The sequence below is a fragment of the Desmodus rotundus genome, chromosome 8 (assembly GCF_022682495.2).
Source record: "Desmodus rotundus isolate HL8 chromosome 8, HLdesRot8A.1, whole genome shotgun sequence".
In the NCBI taxonomy this organism is placed as follows: Eukaryota; Metazoa; Chordata; class Mammalia; order Chiroptera; family Phyllostomidae; genus Desmodus; species Desmodus rotundus.
This window is the reverse complement of record NC_071394.1, coordinates 42,155,327-42,175,920: the sequence shown is the minus strand read 5'-3', so window position 1 is coordinate 42,175,920 and position 20,594 is coordinate 42,155,327. Positions and strand designations below refer to the sequence as shown.

Below are 20,594 nucleotides of genomic sequence, written 5' to 3'. Positions count from 1 at the left end.
ACCTTCAGCGTCATTATAAATCTGCTGCAACTAAAATCTCTATTCAGAAAGGCTACTGAGACTGGAAATTGCATCCCAGGCAGGATGGTGTGCATAGATTCATCATTTGAAGGATAGACATGTTTAGGAGTACAGTTAAGAATTTAAGTTCAGCAATGACACCTTCTGTTTAAGAATAAGTTGTCTTAAAGAGAGCATGTGTCATCAAAACCAGTTTATAGAAAGTTTAGTGTTTGTGGTATCTGCCAATAATACATACATGTTGTGTGCCTAAATCGAGAAGCTTTTGACAAAGCCAGTGCACTAATATGTTAACATTTTAAATTCACTGAAAATTTCAATGAATTTTTTGCCTCACTAATCAACTCTATGTAAAGTCCTGAGGCAGTTGAAACACATTTTTGTATTTCTGATTTTTGTTCCATAATTTGCAGTTCAAAGCGTCCAAAGGGGATGTTTTAATGGGAACAGTAGCCCAGAGAATGTTTGTTATCCTTGAGCCAACTGTGATCAAACAGCTTATCTTTTCAACCTGCAATTCAGGGGATACACACAGTGTCTAGGTGAATTTTCACGTGTCCCGGCAAAGTGTTTTAATGCACTTACATTGCTGATAAGTTATTTGATAGGAACACAGTATGACTTGTGTTTTCTAACTTATCTGACTCTGGCTTATTTAAAGGATGGCTCAGTCTGTAACTTCCCTTTGAGTCCTGTTTTATTCTCTTATATGTGATAACTTTGCCGGCAAGCGATATTACTTTCTTTTGTAAAGAATGTTAATGTATTGGCTAAGCATCCCAATTATTTAAGCCTCATTTCTTTACCCCTAATACTTTTAGCTAAATGTTCTATATTCAATACAAATAAGTCATTACAACCTTTAATGACAAGACTGTATTCAAATGAGGTACTAATATTGATTGGTAAAGACAACCAAACCTTATAAACTCTGATCACATTATAATTTGAAATTCACTGGCTTCAGTGTTTTTAGCTTTTGAATAACATTCTTTAAATGATGCTCAAAGGCATCAGACAGCTCCAGTAGTTACGAGATGCCAATAGCACTTACTGTGCGCGTGGCTCTGGTTCTTCACTGCAGACTGTAGTTTCAAGAATGCCAGACGCATTGCGTGCCATAAGCCTTTTGGACTGCTCATTAGTGGATTGTAATTTCACACTTCATTTCAAATATTCTTAAACATTCTCTCACAGTGAAAAGGTTTCACACAGTAATTAAAAGTCCCAGTTAATACGAAGTCTGAGAAGTCTGATTTCCTCATGGGGAATGATTTTGCTAAATTGTAGCATTTCAATTCATATAAAAGAATTTGCCAAATATAAATTTTGTATTGCTGTGACCCAGAGTATTACTGCCTGGTGGAAAGTGAAATACAGTGTTTGCTCTCAGGAATTACATAAACATTTTAACTTGTTTCCTTTGGTGCAGATTGAAGATGAGCTTTTTAATCCAGATTATGTGGAGGTTGACCGGATAATGGATTGTTCACGCAGCACAGATGACCGGGGAGAGGTAGGAGAAGATCACTTACTTTAGGGGGCGGAGGCTCAGACAGCTTAGGTGTGTTTACAGAGAATGACTGTGGAAGTCCTAGATCTCATCCTTGCCAGAGCCTTGGGTCGTGGGACATTAGTTCTAAATTTAACTGAAACTTACTGACTTACTGTTGGTTTTATGATTTAATAATAATGCTAAGTGTGTTTTATGTTTAGTCTGAGAGATTTTTAAAAAGAAATCAATTTTCAGTGTGAAACAAATACATTGGCGTTTTGCACAATTTCAGAATATGATCAATAAAGAGAATTTGGTACATTTTGATATAAATCTGTATGTAGCACAGATTCTCCTTATGTAATTAAGAGTGCTGTTACAGCAGAATGGAGTTCAGTGGTGTTTAACATGGGACACCCTTAGTGAAGTTGATGAACTTTATTTAATAGGCACAGAGGATATTATAAAATAAAGACCATATCTGTAACATGGTATTTCACTTTTTTAGTTTTGCATAGTTTCACTTTAAAAAAATCTGTTTCATAGCTTATTTTCACAGTACAGCAAATGGTTTTAACATCCCAACCAGGTCAGTGCCCCTTGGTCCTGAAATAAGTTAAGAAACTTGAGTATTTTCTAGAGGAAAAGATAAAGGAAATTCCATCGATCTGTATTACCCAAAATATTTTGTTTGCCAGTCTTCTAGAGCTCAAACATATTATTTTAAAGTAACTGTCTATAAATAGTATGTTCTCTTTAAGAAAAAGGCAGAGATCCTAATAAATTCAGGCCTGTTTCTTATTCTTGAAGAAACTAACCAATTATGTAAATATATAAATGCACTAAAACAATTTACCATGTAAGTTTGAGTCAGACACCTTGTGAATGATTTGCACAGGCTCAAATTCAGCTGTTATTTACTAGATACTTCATTATATTGTACTTTTTGGCTTTTGAACATTACTTAGCAGTGACTTAGATAAAAATTAATTTTTTTTGGTAATAGTAATACTATTTTCAGTTTAGACTTGGGGATCTATAACTAAGGGGCTACTTTCCAAACTCGTACCCACTCATTCTTACTTTGGCCTGGGTCGTGTCTATTGACAAATGAAGTAGAACACATTTTTCCTTTATACGTATAGTGTTTGGTCAAATGAGTCCAATTCTGATTTCTTTAACCCCGGCCCAGCCTGTGACTCACTATCTGGTGAAGTGGTGTTCGCTGCCTTATGAAGACAGCACTTGGGAGCTAAGGCAGGACATCGATCAAGCAAAGATCGAAGAGTTTGAGAGACTGATGTCCAGGGAGCCGGAAACAGCGCGCGTGGTAAGAGTTGGCTAAGGGTAGCGGATTTAATTTGGAAACAAGCGTCATGGTGTGGTCTGTGAGAAACCACTAATGGGATTTACTATATTTGAAACAGGAGCGACCTCCTGCTGATGACTGGAAGAAATCGGAGAGTTCCAGGGAGTATAAAAACAATAACAAACTCAGGGAATACCAGTTGGAGGGAGTAAACTGGCTACTTTTCAATTGGTACAACATGTATGTAACACATGTTTCCTTCACTTTTATAAAGGCCTGAAGTTCTTTGCAGTTACGGAAAATAGTACTCAAATGTAACTTAACATTTTAGCTTTCTTACAAGAATTATTAAAAAACAGCATTGGAAATATGCATATTATTTATTCAACAAGTAATACAGAGATAGAAGTATGCATAAACAATTATTTCTTAGATTTTGTTTGAAATGTATTTTACTGAATCGAAGAGAACATCTAAGATAGGCATTTGTGCGTACAGTAATAGGTATTTTGTAAAAGGAGAGCAGTGACTACTATCTGTGCTCATTAAACTTTGTTTTATTTCCTTCCCCAAGGCGAAACTGCATTTTAGCAGATGAAATGGGTTTGGGAAAAACCATCCAGTCCATTACATTTCTCTATGAGATACATTTGAAAGGAATCCATGGCCCTTTTTTGGTGATTGCCCCATTGTCCACAATCCCCAACTGGGAGAGGGAGTTCCGCACCTGGACAGAGTTGAACGTGGTCGTGTACCATGGGAGTCAAGCCAGTCGTCGGACCATTCAGTTGTATGAAATGTACTTCAAAGATCCCCAGGTAAAGCATCGCAGGCGGCGTTCCCTGTGCCCGGTGTGGGTTTTAGGGAGCTGGCACTTGTCATGATCTGGGTGATTTGGGGGAAGGGTCTAGATTTTGCAAAATTAAGGAATTTGCTTTAGGTTTCTTACCCAATTTATGTTTGTACTATATTTCTACATTTTAGGATTACAGGTGTTTATTTTTATAACTTTGGTCATTCTGATTGTTAGACTAAAAACAAATGGAATTCTTTACCTTGGATGATCACTGAAAATCATTTAACATGATGATTTTCTAATTGGCTTTCTTTTGCAATTGTAAGAGAAAGATGAACAAAAAAAATGGTGTTATTAAGTGTGAACAGAAGGAATATTTATTTTACTATATTATTGCTAGAAATGAAAAATACTAGGCATGTAATATTGAGAGGCACATTGAATAAAATACATCCAAAGGGAAGAATTTATACTTCGGCTCTTAGTAGTGACTGCTGTGAATTTTTACTTATTCAGGTTACCTGCATACGGTTATTCTGTGATATTGAAATTATAAATGACTTAATGAAGAAAGAAGAATAGTATGTTCTAAATTAGTTTTAAGCTATAGGTGGTAACTGGTAGTTCTGTAATTAGAAATAGGACAGAGTTTTGTTTTATGTGTTTGTTTGCTTTAAGTGTAAAAATCTGCCCTATATCTAATCAAAGGAGGAAAATATCAAAATCTGGATTTTGTATTAAATTTGGGAAATTATTGTAAGTTCCATCCTAAGGGAATGTTTTTCCTTTTAGCACTTTAGAAATAAAAAAAGTTACAAAAGTAAGGAAAGGTGTAAAGTTTTAAAAAGTAAAAACTTTTTTTTTAAGTTAGCACATAATGCCTTTGGCCTTCCACCTTTTGGAGTCTGTAGGGTGCGGGTAGAATGAGCATCCTTAGTGGCACTTTCCTGGGTGTGAACTGTAATGCAATTGGATTAGAAATTTTACTAACAATTTTCTAACTTCTTTTAAAAGGAAAAGATTTTAAAGCCTTGTTGTACCATAACAGCATAAAGCCTCCCAAATATCTTGGGGAAAAAATGTATTACCTAAAATAAAGATGTCCCCAGAGGGATAAATCCATATGTTTTATGTTCTTTACTTGTCCTTGAAGTTGTTAGTAATCTGTAATGCTAATTAATAACTCAGAGTTGTTCTTGTAGGGTCGAGTGATAAAGGGGTCCTATAAGTTTCATGCCATCATCACTACCTTTGAGATGATTCTGACGGACTGTCCTGAGCTGCGGAATATTCCATGGCGCTGTGTAGTCATTGATGAAGCCCACCGGCTGAAGAATAGGAACTGCAAGCTGTTGGAGGGACTCAAGATGATGGACTTGGTCAGTGAGCATTTAGTGACTCCCTTGAACCTGAGTGGAATTGTTACTGGCTCACCACTCCTGCCACTCTGAATTTGACTAATGCTCGTGAAGGGTGTTTGCAGAGCCTGTCAAGTATCGTGACACATCCTCCTGAGCTTTTATTTACTTAAAAGTGGCTGCTGTCTTCCTGATCCTAACATTGTTGGCTGGTATTTCTTTTTAGTTTGTAAATACTGCTGTTATGACCCAGTTATGTTCCGGGACTCATAGGTTTTGGCATATGGGGGCCAACTTGTACACGCAGGTTCTCATATGTTAGGCCAAATCTGGAATTGGTCCAGTTTGCACAGACACTTAGAAGTTTGGGGCATTACGAGACCTTGAAATTGATCTGGAGTTTTAGACCACACTTATCTCGTACTCTGCCAGCTTCCTAAGAGATGGTCAGGTTTTCTTCAGTAGGAGGATCATGGGGTGATATCCTGTACGGTGATAGAATTTGGTTGGTGTTCACTTCCACACTGCTGTGCATGTGATTTCCTAGTGGAAATTACTACCTGGCCTCCATCATTGTCAGGCTTCTTTTCACTCTGTAGTTTACAAGATGGGTTTTGACAGGCATTTTTATTTTTAACGTACATTTTAAAAGCAAAGTTATTTAGCATGTCTTTGGGTGTTTTGATCAGTTTCAAAAAAGTACAAAAAGACTTTTTTAATCCCTTAACTGTTGTCTTCGGTAGATTAATTTGATCTCTTGTTAACTGTGAGATTGAGAGGGGAAGGAATATTCTATATGTTCCTGGCTATCTTTTTTTTTTTACTAAAGACTGGTACTACTGAAAAGAACACTTTAAAGCTTTCTGTTGCAGCAGGTTCTTGGAAACAGCTTCTTCTATTCTTAAATTAGGGGGTTGGGTTAGCCAGCTATTCTTTTAATTAAAAACAAACAAAACCTAGTTTAGTTTAAAGGAAGAGTTTGTTATCCCATTTAGGATTGGATTTCCCCTTAATTATTTAAGGCTATCCTAAGACCTTCCTCAAAGTAGTATATATTATTAGGTTGCCAATCCACAAAAGAAATTAGAATACTTAGAAATGGTGAATGCTCTTGAAGATGTGGGTGAGCCTATGGAAAAAAGAAGTGCCGTGGCCATATTTGATCTCTTCAGGTGATACTTTAGCATTACATTGAAGTAAACCTGTGTTTACAGGTAACCACTAATGTTCACGAAATATCTAATCATATCTCCTGAGTAGGGCCCATCCTCACAGTGGTCCACATAAGAGACAGTTGTAAGCATTATTTCCTGAAGGCTAAATAGTTACCCAAATGAGTTTATGTAAGTTGTTTTCTATTATTAGCTCACATGTTTGCAGGTATAGTAGATTCTTGTTGCAAAACAGTCTTCCATTGGTTGAACTGTGTTTTTCTACTGTTTATAGTAACACCTCATTAATGGATTAGAATCTGTTATCCAGACAGTTTTTCTGTCGCACACTGCAGTGTTCCCTGGCCTCTTGCACACGGTATCACACATAGAAAATGATGTATGTCCCACCGGGGTAAGCCGAGGAGGCTCCCACTGCCACAGGCGGGCGTCCTGGGCCCCTGACTCTCACAGTCCCCCCGGCCACCTCAAGGACACGGCATTACTGCCACTCATTCCTGATGCACCAGCTTGGAAGTTCTGATGAGCAAATGAGCAAAATGTTTGTTTTCCTGATAATCAAGAATCTTTTTCTCAGAAAAGGTCATGTAGATAATCGTTCAGAATTAGAATGTAATTATATCTGTCCAGTTCTGAACAGGTTATTGCCTGGTTTTTAAATCCTTACTTTAAAGTCAACATCATGAGAACTTACATACTTAAACCTTTTTATTCTTCTTTCCTAGAATAAGTGACAGTGAAAATAGCGAGTAATAACTATATCCAACTACAGAGCAGGTCATAGGAAACTGCTGTTACCTGCACTAGACTCGGGATGAAAATGCACTTACTGAGGATAATCTTCCAGTACACTCTCAGAGAGGAAAGACCAGTGAGCGTCTCCGCTCTCCCATCACAAAGCAAGTGCTTGTGAGATGATATGTTGAGGGACATTCACTGTCCTGCACAGGTCCTCTGGAAGTCAAAGCCATCTCCTTGGCCGTCACTGACCAGGAGGGAATTCTCTGGAGGTGGTAGTAGTTCTTCATTGAGTTCCATGACCTCATCTTTTATTGTTAGGAAGCCTCACACAAATTAAAAGAGTGCTAAAATGAAAGTAAATGGACGTCACTCCATCAGAGCTAAGAAGAAGGGTAACATTTCAAGCCAAAAGCCTATCTGCTGGTGTGGTGGACTTGGAGGCGATGAGCTTGGTGGCTCGAGTCTCTTACATGACATTTTGGGATACATGGTATATACGTCATGGGTTATTTCCTACTTACCTGCTTTCAGATGGAAGCCTGGTTGTATTCCTTCCACTGCTTCTATGCAACCTTATAAAAGGGCTGTACGTACAAATAATCACTTGGTGGAACTGGCTTTAAATAGCCCTTGATAGAAAGCAGCATTAAAAAAGGAGTTTCCATTTTTCAAATAAGTTTATTTTGAGATTAATATGTTAAAAGGCTTTTTCTGAAGTATTTGGTAAGAGGTTCAGGATTTAACTCAGTAGTAAAGGGTATGGAAAGAACTGGGAGACAGTCTGTATCTGTGCAGCTCTTTCCCTGCAGCGACTCTTTTCCCGAATCTGTGACAGTATTTTTTTAAAATCTTGGGTAAAGTAATTCAGGACTTGAGTATGTCAGGTGCTGTGGCCCATGTTACCCGCCAGCATGGTTATACATTAGAAAATCTCAAATTGATTTGCGAAGTCCTTAGTCTTTGTGCATTCAATGAGTCTGAAGATGATGGTGTCCTGGGCATCTTCTGAATCAGAGTCCTCTCTATTCAAAGGGGAGAAAAGAGCAAATTGAACTGTTTTACCTCACTTTCAAAGAGCTTCACTGGCAGATAATACACTGTAGATACTAAGAAAAATAGCATGTCCTTAGTTATATCATTTCACCTGGTATTTACCGAGCATATATATACTCTCTGCGTGGCAACCAAGTCTTGTCATTCCAAGTTAAGGTGGCATATTGCTTTTGAACCAACTGGAAGGTATGATCACTTTTTGAAATAGTTTTAATAGCTGTACTATGTATCAAGTGGCCAAACTCAAAAATAACATAAAGCCCTCGAGATTAATAAACTCTCTGTTGGTAAGACCTGTCACTGCCAAACGGCTCCTCTATTTGATGTACAAAAACGGGACAATGGCACAAGCATGTCGGGAGAAGGAGCTGGAGAAGGAGCTTGTAAACAGGAAGAATGGTTTTAAAGAAATACCTAACTTGGTTCAAAGAGGCAAAATTAGAAAGAGCATCTGCTTTTTTTTTTTTTAAAGTGATTGTGGTATTTAAAACCAAGCCTACCCCTTTGCTAGTTTGAAATTTTTGCAGAACAAAATAGTTTCTCATGTGCTGTTGCGTGTAGATGGACTTCTTTTGTCTCTGACGTGAGTCATGCAGGAAGCAGATGGGGAGACCAGAGCACTGTCGATGCAGAGAACAGAAAGAGTCATGTCAGCTTTATCTGAGCCTAGGGATTTTAGGAAAAAAACTTCCACTTTGGTTCAGAAAAAGCAGAGACTTAGGGAACTCATGAAGCCATGCCACTAGACTGGTGACCTAATAACCCCAGGAAGACACGAAATGGCAAGACAGTTACCGCCGGTCTGTGGAGTTCTAAAGAGGCGCCTCTGTGGGTGGGTCTGAAGCAGGGACCACTTTCTCTTGTATCTCTGCCTTCCTGCCTGATTCCTACACGTGATGTAGGGTGGATGCTGGATTAATTTTAATGAGAAACAGGAACACGGGTGTCTAGGGAGAGGCTTTGGTTCTCAGAAACTGTTGTCGTTATGACTTGGTCACTTGCTCTTCCGGTTTGCCTGCAGGAACACAAAGTGCTGCTGACGGGGACCCCACTACAGAACACTGTGGAAGAGCTCTTTAGCTTGCTCCATTTCTTGGAACCAGCTCGCTTCCCTTCGGAAACCACCTTTATGCAAGAATTTGGTGATCTGAAAACAGAAGAACAGGTATTTATCACAACCACTTTGTATTTTTGCTATGTAATTACAGATTATCCATGAAATGGCAAAGGATTAATATTTAACTATTTAAAAATGCAAAAATTTTTTCCCACCCAGTAAACAAGTGAGCTTTCTATCTGCTTTCCTTGGGCATTCCAAGTCTTCATTTCGGAGGGTTTCTTGTCTGTCCACCTGCCCCTATGAAGGGGGGCTGAGATTTGGAGAGGTTACACACATACCTGGTTCCTGTAATTTTCAGAGACTGTTATGCTACTCAGGTTGGTGGTTTTTGAGGTGTACTTTTGAACTCTGTATTCTTTTGGGGTAGTGTCAGAAGCCTCTGAAATTTGTAGAGCCATTTGCTTACTGGAGTTTTAAAGTTTAGTCTTACTTCTTAACCATATATACTTGGTAACCTTGCTTACTTTTCTGAGCTTACATACTTTCATTTAGAAATGGGGGTGTTAACTACCCCACAGGATCTCTGTGAGAAATGTATTGTGTATGAAGGGTGGCTGGTTATTTTATACATGATAGGAGTTTATGTGGATATTTGAAGTAAATACAGAGATGTTCTTGACATCTTATTCTTCCCGTACCCTTCCCCAACTTTCTGTCTACAACCTGTCAGTTGAGTTCCAAGTGAAGTCTGTTTTGTTTTGTTTTTCTTAAAACTGTCTGGTGTGCTATATCCTATTGCCAATCAACAGAAAAGAGAACTGGAGAGAGGCATCTCTGCTTGCTCGTTGGCACAGGGACTGGATAACTCCTGGCTTATTTGCTCTTTCTGGAAAGGAAGAGCACTGAAGCAGAGGACTCCCCTGCCTCTCTCTCTTCCTCATCATCCCTCTGGCTTGTGACAAACAAAAGGGAAAGAGAAAGGAATAAATTTGGCTCTTCTCTGCCATGTACTTTTCAAGCCTTCTGGTTGTTCAGGACCCCTAAATAGGGTGAGATGGTCCATTTGAAATCGAATCGTTCAACCTCCAGGAACGGGTGTTATGAAACCTGAAAAATCCATGCCTTCATCCCCTTCCTGGGCTTTGACGAATGAAAGTGAGCAGTAAACAAATCCTGGTTTTTCATGTTAGGGTATGTTTTAACATATAAGCAAGTCATGACACCAATATTTACTTAAGGTCCTTTTTTAGGTGCAAAAACTCCAGGCTATTCTAAAGCCAATGATGTTGAGACGTCTCAAGGAGGATGTAGAAAAGAACTTGGCCCCCAAAGAAGAAACTATTATTGAAGTTGAGCTAACAAACATTCAGAAGAAATATTACCGAGCCATCCTTGAGAAGAATTTTACATTTCTTTCCAAAGGTGGTGGTCAAGCTAATGTACCTAACCTTTTAAACACTATGATGGAATTACGAAAGTGCTGCAATCATCCATACCTTATTAATGGTAAGCCTGGCTATTTGTAAACTTATTTAATGATGATCAAAGTACCAGAAACGCTTTTCTCCCTCCAGACTGAGGATTTGTGGTTTCTAGTCATTACTGTATCCTCTCGTCTCAGTGTGCGGCTTTCACCACCATCCTATTCTTCGGGATGCCCCTTTCTGTGGTGTTTCCTGCTGGGCCCTGAAGCAGGACCTCCCTTCACCTGTCTCCTGCATCCCTGCATCTGTGTCTCACTCATTGAAAGGAGGAGGTATTGGTCCTCCATGGCTAAAAACCATCAAAAGTGTTAACAGAGAGAAATTAGCCCCCGATTGAGATTTGCTTGCTCTGTGTGTGTGTGTTAAAATCTGAAGTTACAGAGGAACTTCAGTGTGAGAAGGCAGCTATTAGCTGTCTCAACATTTTGAAAGAAGTAAATTTCTCTCAGTCCAGAAGCCTTTAACACCTGTCCCGTAAGAATGACAGATTATTTTTTAGAGCTTTGGTAATAGCCCCTGTTACTAATGAATACTTTATGGTCTTCCTGTTTTCTCAACTAAATTGATAGTGCTAGGTAATGGATATGAGTAAAAGCCTGTATTACATACTTGCAAAAATCATTAAAAGAATAAATATTCCATGCCTTTGATGTGGGAGGTACTCTGGAGAATACACGAGCCTTCAGTTTGTCAGGGATTGAGATTAGGAAGGCCATTAGAAAGTGTTGGCATTGAGACAAGCCTGCAGGGCTGAGAAGGATTTTGCCAGTCAGGGTTAAAAAGGAAGGGCATTATGCTGATGTAATAACATGAGCAAAGAAGACGACTGAGGAAAACAAAGGGGAACTTCCCAAAGGGTACAGTACCTGCAAGGAACAGTGCAATGGTGAGCCTGGACATGCATGCTGGGACACTGCTGTGGAAAGCCTCAAGTGCTAGGTTATGGAATTTTGACTTTAGTCCGTAGGCAGTGGAGAACCACAGATAGTGTTTAAGCTGAGGAATGATTGGAAATGTGATTCAGGATGGTGGGTCTGGCAACATCGTGTAAGACAGATGGGAGTCAGGAAAGACCGGCAGCCAGAAGGAGCAGCTAGGAGACTGGCTATTGCTGTAATCCAGGCTGGAGTTAATATGGGGTGAGGAAAGGTGATGACCCACTACGATGGGGCGTTTGTGTGCAATTATAATTGGCCAGCAGGGCAGTTCGGTTCCTTTCCAGAGGAGAGGGTACAAGCCTGATTTTATCTTTATCACAGTCCATGAGGTTCAAGGGCAGCTAATTTAAAGAATTCCTAATCTTTTTTCTTTCATAACTGACACACTAAAAGCCACTTCAGATCTAGAAGTTTCTACTATTAAATGACAAACGGTCTACACCTGGAAGACAGTCTCAGCACAGCACCTGAGGTCATTGCTGTGGTGTGACATCAGTGAATTTCCTTTTCAAACTTTGTGTTTTTAGCTTTGTCTTTTAAAGAGAGTATCATGTGTGATAATTACATGTTTAATGCTGCCAACCTGCTAATCACCATCTGTTTAAGAGCCTGTAAGGCCATTTATAGTGAGTGTCAGCCAGCCTGTTCCTGAGTTGGGGAGATAGAGTTGGGGCTACAGCCATTGATGGTATGGGTGTGTGTACACACACACACACACACACACACACACACACTGTTGCATTTAATACCGGAAAAGGAAATGAGGAAAAGTGGCTGCCAGTGGGGGAGAAAAGGCATTCACGATAGAGATTAATGTGCCGGCAGGATGTGTGTGAACGGGAGGATCTCAGCGATGGTTGTGGGGTGTCCGCTCCCAGTTCCATCTTGTTTGGTTACTTGCTACTTACATGCATTGAGCACCTAGACGGGGGAGTTCCCTCAGAGCACAGCTGCTGGGTCTTTTCTGTAGCCGATTGCTCTCCAGGGTCACCCTACGTCACTTATTGTTCACTAGGAGGCTCTAGGACTTCTAAGGCTTGGATCTGTGGCAGTTGTTCTAATTGGCTGCACCTTGAAGTCAGCTTTTCTGTCCTTACAACAAGTTATGAAGTGTCTATTAGGCAGGTATACTTATATGCCTTTATGTTGTGAAACTGTAAAAAAAAAACAAAACCCAAAACAAAAAACCACGCACACACACACTCGCATTAGGTGTTACAACTTCCCAGGTAACGTATGTAGACCGTGTATTTCACAGAGGTGGCTCCAGGCCCAGGACTGCCCATTCTCACCCACAATCTGGAGTAGAAAGAACACTGACACAGGGCCACCTGTACACATGTTTATCGAGCAGATAAAGGAAGGTTTTTTGGTTGTGGCAGAGTAAAGCAGCCCTAATCAAACTTAAAATTCAGCTCACCAAAGAACAACACTTCTGTAAATGTCAGAAACGGAAACAACCACGTGCATAAGTTGAAAGGGGTAACATAAGCAAAGCAGAAGAAAAAATGCTGGAAGTGATGGTAGAGCACCAGTTGTATGTAAAGGAGAAGTATTTTTAATGTATGTTAGTTAATATAAGTGCTTAAGTGGTTAGAACAGTGTTTGGTGTACTTTAAACACTAGATAAGTGTGGCTAGTTGTTTTTCTTGCTAAAAGTTAAGCAGGTAACTGGGTAACATAAACGGAGATACTATTATTGGCCCAAGCTTTATTAAAATGGGATGTCATATAAACAAAATCAGAAATGAAAAGGAGCCCTGGCCGGTGTAGCTCAGTTGGTTGGAGCTTCGTCTGGTAATGGAAAGGTTCTGGGTTCGATTCTCCATCTGAGTACATACCTACGTTGTGGGTTCAATCCCCTGGCCAGGCACATATGGGAGGCAGCCAGCTGATGCTTCTCTCTCACATCAGTGTTTCTCTATCTCCTGTCCTCTCTTTAAAAACAATAAAAAATGTCTTTGGGTGAGGATTAAAAATAATAATAATTTTTAAAAAAGAAATGAAAGAGAAGTTACCACAGATGTCACAAACATACAAAGGATCATACTAGAATACTATAAAAGACTATGCCACCAAATTCAATAACCTAGAGGAAATGGGTAAGTTCCTACAAATGTATAACCTTCCTAGACTGGATCATGAAGAAATGGAAAATCTAAATAGCCCATTAAACATTGAGAAAATTTAGACAACCATCAAAAACCTCTCAAAAAATAAAAATCCAGGATCAGATGGCTTCACTAGTGAATTCTACCAAACATTCAAAGATATTCGATATCTGTCCCTCTCAGACTTTTCCCCAAAATTAAAGAAGTGGCAATACTTCCTAACACATTTTAGGAGACCACCATAACCCTGCTACCAAAACCTGGCAAGGATAACACACACACAAAAAAACTACAGACCAATATCACTGATGAATACAGATGCAAAAATCCTAAATAAAATATTAGCAAATTGAATACAGCAATACGTTACAAAAATAATACGCCATGATCAAGTGGGGTGCATTCCAGGGGCACAAGGATGATAACATACGCAAATCGATCAATGTAATACACCACGTTAACAAAACAAAAGATAAAAATCATATGATCTTACTAATATTTGCAGAAAAAGCATTTAGTAAGACACATTCATTTATGGTTAAAACACCCAATAAAATGGATATGGAAGGAAAGTACTTCAACACAATAAAGGCCATATATGACAAACCCTCAGCCGATACCATACTCAGTGGTGAAAAACTGAAAGCTTTTCCTCTAAAATCAGGAACAAGACAAAGATGTCCACATTCACCACTCTTACTTAACATAGTTCTGGAAGTCCTAGCCAGAGCAATCAGACAAGGGAAAGAAAGAAAAGGCATCCAAATTGGCAAGGAAGAAGTAAACGTTTCACTTTTTACAGATGACGTAATTCTGTATATAGAAAACCCTAAAGACTCTACCGAAAAAGTATTAGAAACAATAAACAAACACAGTACAAATGCAGGACACAAAAACACTGTACAAAAATCCACTGTTTTTCTATGTGCTAACAATGAAAGTTCAGATAAAGAAATGAGGGGGGCAGAGAACCAAGATGGCGGCGTAGGTAGACACACTGCACCTCCTCGCACAACCAGAACTGACAGAAAATCGAATGTCAAGGCAGTCCAACACCAAGGAAATAAAAAATAAACATTCATCCAGACTGGTAGGAGGGGCGGAGACGGGTAGCCGGGCGGAGAGGACTCGAGTTGCCGTGGTGGGACCGAGACTGGCGGAGTGTGGGACAAACAGGGCAGGCAGTCCGACCACTAGCAGACCCTGCAGCCCCACATTTGCGCACAGATAAACCGGACAAACGGCGGGGAACAAAGCAGACCGCACAACCCAGGGCTCCAGCGCGGGGGAAATAAAGCCTCAAACCTCTGATTGAAAACGTCCATGAGGGTTGGGGCAGCAGCAGGAGAGACTCCCAGCCTCACAGGAGAGGTCGTTGGAGAGACCCACAGGGGCCTAGAGTGTGCACAGGCCCACCCACTCGGGAACCAGCACCAGAGGGGCCCAGTTTGATTGTGGGTAGCGGAGTGAAGGATTGAGGTCCAGTGGAGAGTGGAGCAGGCGCCATTGCTCCCTCTTGGCCCCTCCCCCACGTACAGCGTCACAGCACAGCGACCAGCATTACCCCGCCCCGGTGAACACCTAAGGCTCCGCCCCCTTTAAGTAACAGACGCGCCAAGACTAAAAAAAAAAAAAAATGGCCCAAATGACAGAACACTTCAAAGCTCCAGAAAAAATACAGCTAAGCAAGGAAGAAATAGCCAACCTATCGGATGCACAGTTCAAAACACTGGTTATCAAGAAGCTCACAGAATTGGTTGAATTTGTTCGAAAACCAGATGAAAAAATGAAGCCTATGCTAAGAGAAACAAAGGAAAATGTACAGGGAACCAATAGTGATGCGAAGGAAACTGGGACTCAGATCAATGCTGTGGACCAGAAGGAAGAAAGAAACATCCAACCAGAAAAGAATGAAGAAACAAGAATTCGGAAAAATGAGGAGAGGCTTAGGAACCTCCAGGACATCTTGAAACGTTCCAACATCCGAAATTACAGGGGTGCCAGAAGGAGAAGAGGAAGAACAAAAAATTGAAAACTTATTTGAACAAATAATGAAGGAGAACTTCCCTCATCTGGCAAAGGAAATAGACTTCCAGGAAGTCCAGGAAGCTCAGAGAGTCCCAAAGAAGCTGGACCCAAGGAGGAACACACCAAGGCACATCATAATTACATTAGCTAAGATTAAATAGGAGAGACTCTTAGAAGTAGCAAGAGAAAAGGACACAGTCACCTACAAATGAGTTCCCATAAGACTGTCAGCTGATTTCTCAAAAGAGACCTTACAGGCAAGAAGGGGCTGGCAAGAAGTATTCAAAGTCATGAAAGGCAAGGACCTACATCCAAGATTACTGTATCTAGCCAAGCTATCATTTAGAATGGAAGGGAAGATAAAGTGCTTCTCAGATAAGGTCAAGTTAAAGAAGTTCATCATCACCAAGCCCTTATTATATGAAATGTTAAAGGGAGTTACCTAACAAAAAGAAGATCAAAAATAGGAACAGTAAAAATGACAGCAAACTCACAGTTATTAACGACCACACCTAAAACAAAAACGAGCAAACTAGGCAAACAACTAGAACAGGAACAGAACCATAGAGATGGAGATCACTTGGAGGGTTGCCAATAGGGGATTGGGAGGGGGAGAGGGGAGGAAAGGTACAGAGAATAAGTAGCATAGATGATAGGTGGAAAGTAGACAGGGGGAGGATAAGAATAGTGTAGGAAATGTAGAAGCCAAAGAACTTATAAGTATGACCCATGGACATGAACTATAGGGGGGGAATGTGGGAGGGAGGGGGTGGGCAGGAGGGAGTGGAGTGAGGGGGGTGGGAAATGGGACAACTGTAATAGCATAATCAATAAATATATTTAAAAAAAGAAAAAAGAAATGAGGGGGGAAAACAATTCCTTTTACAATTTCAATCAAAAGGATAAAATACCTAGGAATTAACAAAGGATGAGACGGACTTATATATAGAAAACTACAAAGCATTATTAAGAGAGATTGAAAAAAACACAATGAAATGGAAAGCTATTCCATGTTCGTGGATTGAATCAGCATAGTTAAAATGGCCATATTACTCAAAGCAATATGCATATTTAATACAATCCCCGTCAAAATCCCAATGTCATTTTTTAAAGAAATAAAGCAAAAAATCGTCAGGTTTGTATGGAACCACTAAAGACCCTGAATAGCCAAAGCAATCCTCAGAAAAAAGAACAAAGGTGAAGGTATCACACTACTTGACTTCAAATTACACTACAGAGCTACAGTAATCAAAACAGCATGGTTTTGGCAGAACAGACACAAACGCTACTAGAACAGAATTGAGAGCCCAGAAAGAAACCAAAGGCATATGGACAAATAATTTTGATAAAGGAGCCAAAACACACAATGGAGAAAAGAAGTAAATGCTGCTGGGTGGATTGGAAAGCCACATGCAAAAGAATGAAACTAGATTATAGCTTGTTCAAAGTAGATCAAAGACCTAAATATAAGGTCTGAAACAATAAAGTACATAGAAGAAAACATAGATACTAAACTTACAGACCTTATTCTTAGAGAACATTTTATGAATTTGACCCCAAAGGCAAAAATGAATGAATGATACTATATCAAACTAAAAAGCTTCTGCACAGCAAAAGAAACTGACAACAAAATATAAAGGCGACCAACCAAATGGGAGATGATATTTGCAAACAACAGCTCCGACCAAGGGTCAATATCCAAAATATATAAAGACTCCTACAACTCAACACCAAACAAACAATCCAATTAAACAATGGGCAATGAACCTGAACAGACACCTCTCCCCAAATACATACAGACAGCCAACAGGTATATGAAAAGATGTTCAGCCTCACTAGCTATTAGCGGAATGCAAATCAAAACTACAATGAGATACCACCTCACACCTGTTAGAATGGCTAGTATCAACAAGACAGGTGACAAATGTTTGAGAGAGTGTGCAGAGAAAGAGGAACCCTCGTTCACTTCTGGTGGGAATGAAGTGGCACAGCCACTGTGGGAAACAGTATGGTGGCTCCTCATGATCCAGCAATTCTTGTTCTGAGTATCTACCCAAAAAACTGGATAACATTTATTTGCAAATATATATGCACCCCTATGTTCATTGTAGCATTATTCACGGTGGCCAAGACGTGGAGACAACCGAAGTGTCCTTTAATAGAGGACTGGATAAAGTTGATATGATACATATATACAATGGAATGCTACTCAGCTATAAGAGAAGATGAAATACTGCCATTTGCAACAACATGAATGGATCTTGAGAACATTATGCTAAGTGAAATGTCAGTCAGAAAAAGCTAAGAACCATATGAGTTCACTCATACGTAGGATATAAAACTGAAACTCATAGACACAGACAACAGTGTGGTGGTTACCAGAGGGAAAAGGGTGGGGAGTGTTAGAGGGTAAAGGGGGCCCAGTATGTAGTGATGGAAGATGATTCAACTGTGGGTGGTGGGCACATCATGCCCTATCCAGATTGTGTATTACCGAAAATGTACACCTGAAACCTGAATGACCCTATGAACCAATGTCACCCTAATAAATTTAATAAAATAAAGGAAAAAAGAAAAAAATAGAATGGAATGTCCAATTCTAGGTTTGCTGTGTGGAGGAAAACTAATGTTGCAAACTTGGTCAAGGTCCCATAATGGTTAGAGGTGACTTGAGTCAATTGTCGTTGTTGTGGGTAGAAGTATAGAGAATCGTGAGCAGACAGAAAACAGGACTGAAGTTGATATAAGGGAATGGATTTCAGAGAGAAAATAGTACAGTAACTTGTTTTTCTCTGGTAATCTTCGACAGCAAGTAATTTTTTGTTTGTGGCTAATATAGCTAGATAACATTGCAGTTTCTTCTCTCATAGTGATTGTCTGTTTAAGTGGAAAGAAAGACTTCCACACTTAATTTCAAGAATTTTTTAAAAATTAACTTTTAGAGAGAGGGCAAGGGAGGGAGACAGAGAGGGAGAGAAACATCAATGTGCAAGAGATACACCAATTGGTTGCCTCTTGCATGCCTCTAACTGGGGACCCGGCCTGCAACCCAGGCATGTGCCCTGACTGGGAATTGAACTGGAGACATTGTGGTTCACAGGCCAGCACTCAATCCACTGAGCCACACCAGGCAGGGCAAGAATCTTTTTGATACATATGCATACACATTTTTACATGTAGTATGAACAGTACTTTGATTTAAGGTAGTGCCAACAGTTTACGTATTTTGGCTTATTATAACCTACTTCAAGTTCATTTTCTGATTGTTACATACAAATCTAACATTAAGGTAAATCTAACTGATAAACTTGAAATTTGGCTCTGATATCAGAAGTTAGAAATTACTTTTCTCCCTCACACCTTTCCTACCCTCTGTCCTTCATTATGGCCATAACAAGTGCAGTGCCAAAGGAATTGTATATGAAATATGTTTGTGATGTTTTAAGAAGTAATATTAGTGTAAACTGGCTGTCACTTAAGAACCAGAATGTATAATAAAGATCTGAATTGATTAATTCAACAGTAGCTTTTGTCAGTAAGAAAGAATATATTTTAATTTTGACTATTCTCCATAAGATGAGAAATTATTGGTAGCATTGAAAAAGTAGAAAAGCTTTTTTCTCATCTCTAAACAAATTTAAAATGAAAAAAACCTCAATTTCTCTACTAGTTTGACTGGATTATACATATACATTTTTAATTTTTTACAAAAATAATCCAAGCATGCCTGCTATTTATTTCGTTAAAAATGATTTCATTTTTGGAATCTAGTCATTGACCATTAACTCGTTTTAAAGTAAAGCACTGTTTTATTTTGAGTATGGGTTATAATCTTAATGTGAACAAAATCACTACCTAAATATCTTACGAGTAAAATCTATCTCTTCTCGAATTGCAGAGCTTATAATATATTGTCCAACAAAACCAAACTTTTAAAAAGAGACCCCATGTAGTATATGGACTTAAATTTATTTCCCCTGCCTCCTGAGGAACTTCTTGTCCCGAATATAGAACCTACATTTCTAAATTTTATATTTTGAGAAACATTATTTAACTTTAGTCAAGAACCTGCCTGCTAATTCTTTTGGATAACATTTATTCACCTTTTAAGACCTTTTTTTCACTCAGAGGGAAATCCTGAGTATTAGCCTATTGCTCACCTAAGGGGAGAAGAGATTGGCATTTTCTGCAGTCCCCCTGCGCGAGAATTAGCAGTGCGCTTTCCAGAAGGCCTTAGTACCTGGGAAAGGCATTCAGTGACTTTCATCTGTTCTCAGTAAGATTCTCCGTTGATTAATAATTAACAAGCTTTATTTCTACATATGACTGCATCATAACTTAATTTCTACAAGTGCCCTTAAAATGGAAATAGGAGGCCCTTTTGCTGCATTGGTTGTTGCTTGCAGAAGGAACAGCCGTCCGAGTAGCTTGGTGGCCTGACTGACCTAACCTTTAAAATCCTTCTGAGGTTTATGTGTTTATGTATCCCCATCTATATATAGTGTAGTTAGTTCACATGTTTAAAACCAGTGCTAAGAAGAGTAGTTTAAATTTCTGACACAGTTTAAGGCTAGGAACTAATCCCATTAGATGGATTTGTTTGTTTGTATTTACTACAGAATAGGGACCGACCGCATCCCTGTCCTTAGGGGAGAGGCGCAAGCCCTACAGCCTTGCCCTGATTAACCCCAGAGATGGGCGGAGGCCAGACGAAGCTGCTGCGCAATTCTAGTTAAGCCACCTAAGCAGTGGAAGGAAGCTTACCCTGCTGCTTTCTAGATAAGTGTGTGTTTGGGCTTGGGGAAGGAAGCCTTGAGCAAGATGTCTTTCTCTTGAGTCTTCTCTCTGATGCACCCCAGAATCTTTGAACAAGCAGAAATCTGTGTGGGGCTATGAGAAAAAGTGGGTTAGGCATAGAAGTCTTATGTGAAACAGAGGTTTATTTCATTTTTAAAGTTTTTCAGGCTTTGCATAATTCAAGATAGAATTGTTGTCCTTGTAAAATTATCAGATGAGAATGAATATAGA

General features: G+C 39.4%; 1 protein-coding gene across 5 annotated transcripts in view; it reads left to right on the top strand.

Annotated features, from left to right (window-relative positions):
• CHD7 (chromodomain helicase DNA binding protein 7) overlaps positions 1-20,594 on the top strand; it is a 197,158-nt gene that overhangs the window by 145,439 nt on the left and 31,125 nt on the right. For all 5 annotated transcript variants that reach the window (XM_024572022.3, XM_045181435.2, XM_045181436.2 and 2 more), the window contains exons 9-15: positions 1,454-1,537; positions 2,709-2,846; positions 2,944-3,065; positions 3,400-3,643; positions 4,824-5,000; positions 8,967-9,110; positions 10,256-10,511. In XM_024572022.3, the coding sequence (XP_024427790.2) occupies positions 1,454-1,537; positions 2,709-2,846; positions 2,944-3,065; positions 3,400-3,643; positions 4,824-5,000; positions 8,967-9,110; positions 10,256-10,511 (1,165 nt within the window). The remainder of the gene's footprint in view (positions 1-1,453; positions 1,538-2,708; positions 2,847-2,943; positions 3,066-3,399; positions 3,644-4,823; positions 5,001-8,966; positions 9,111-10,255; positions 10,512-20,594) is intronic.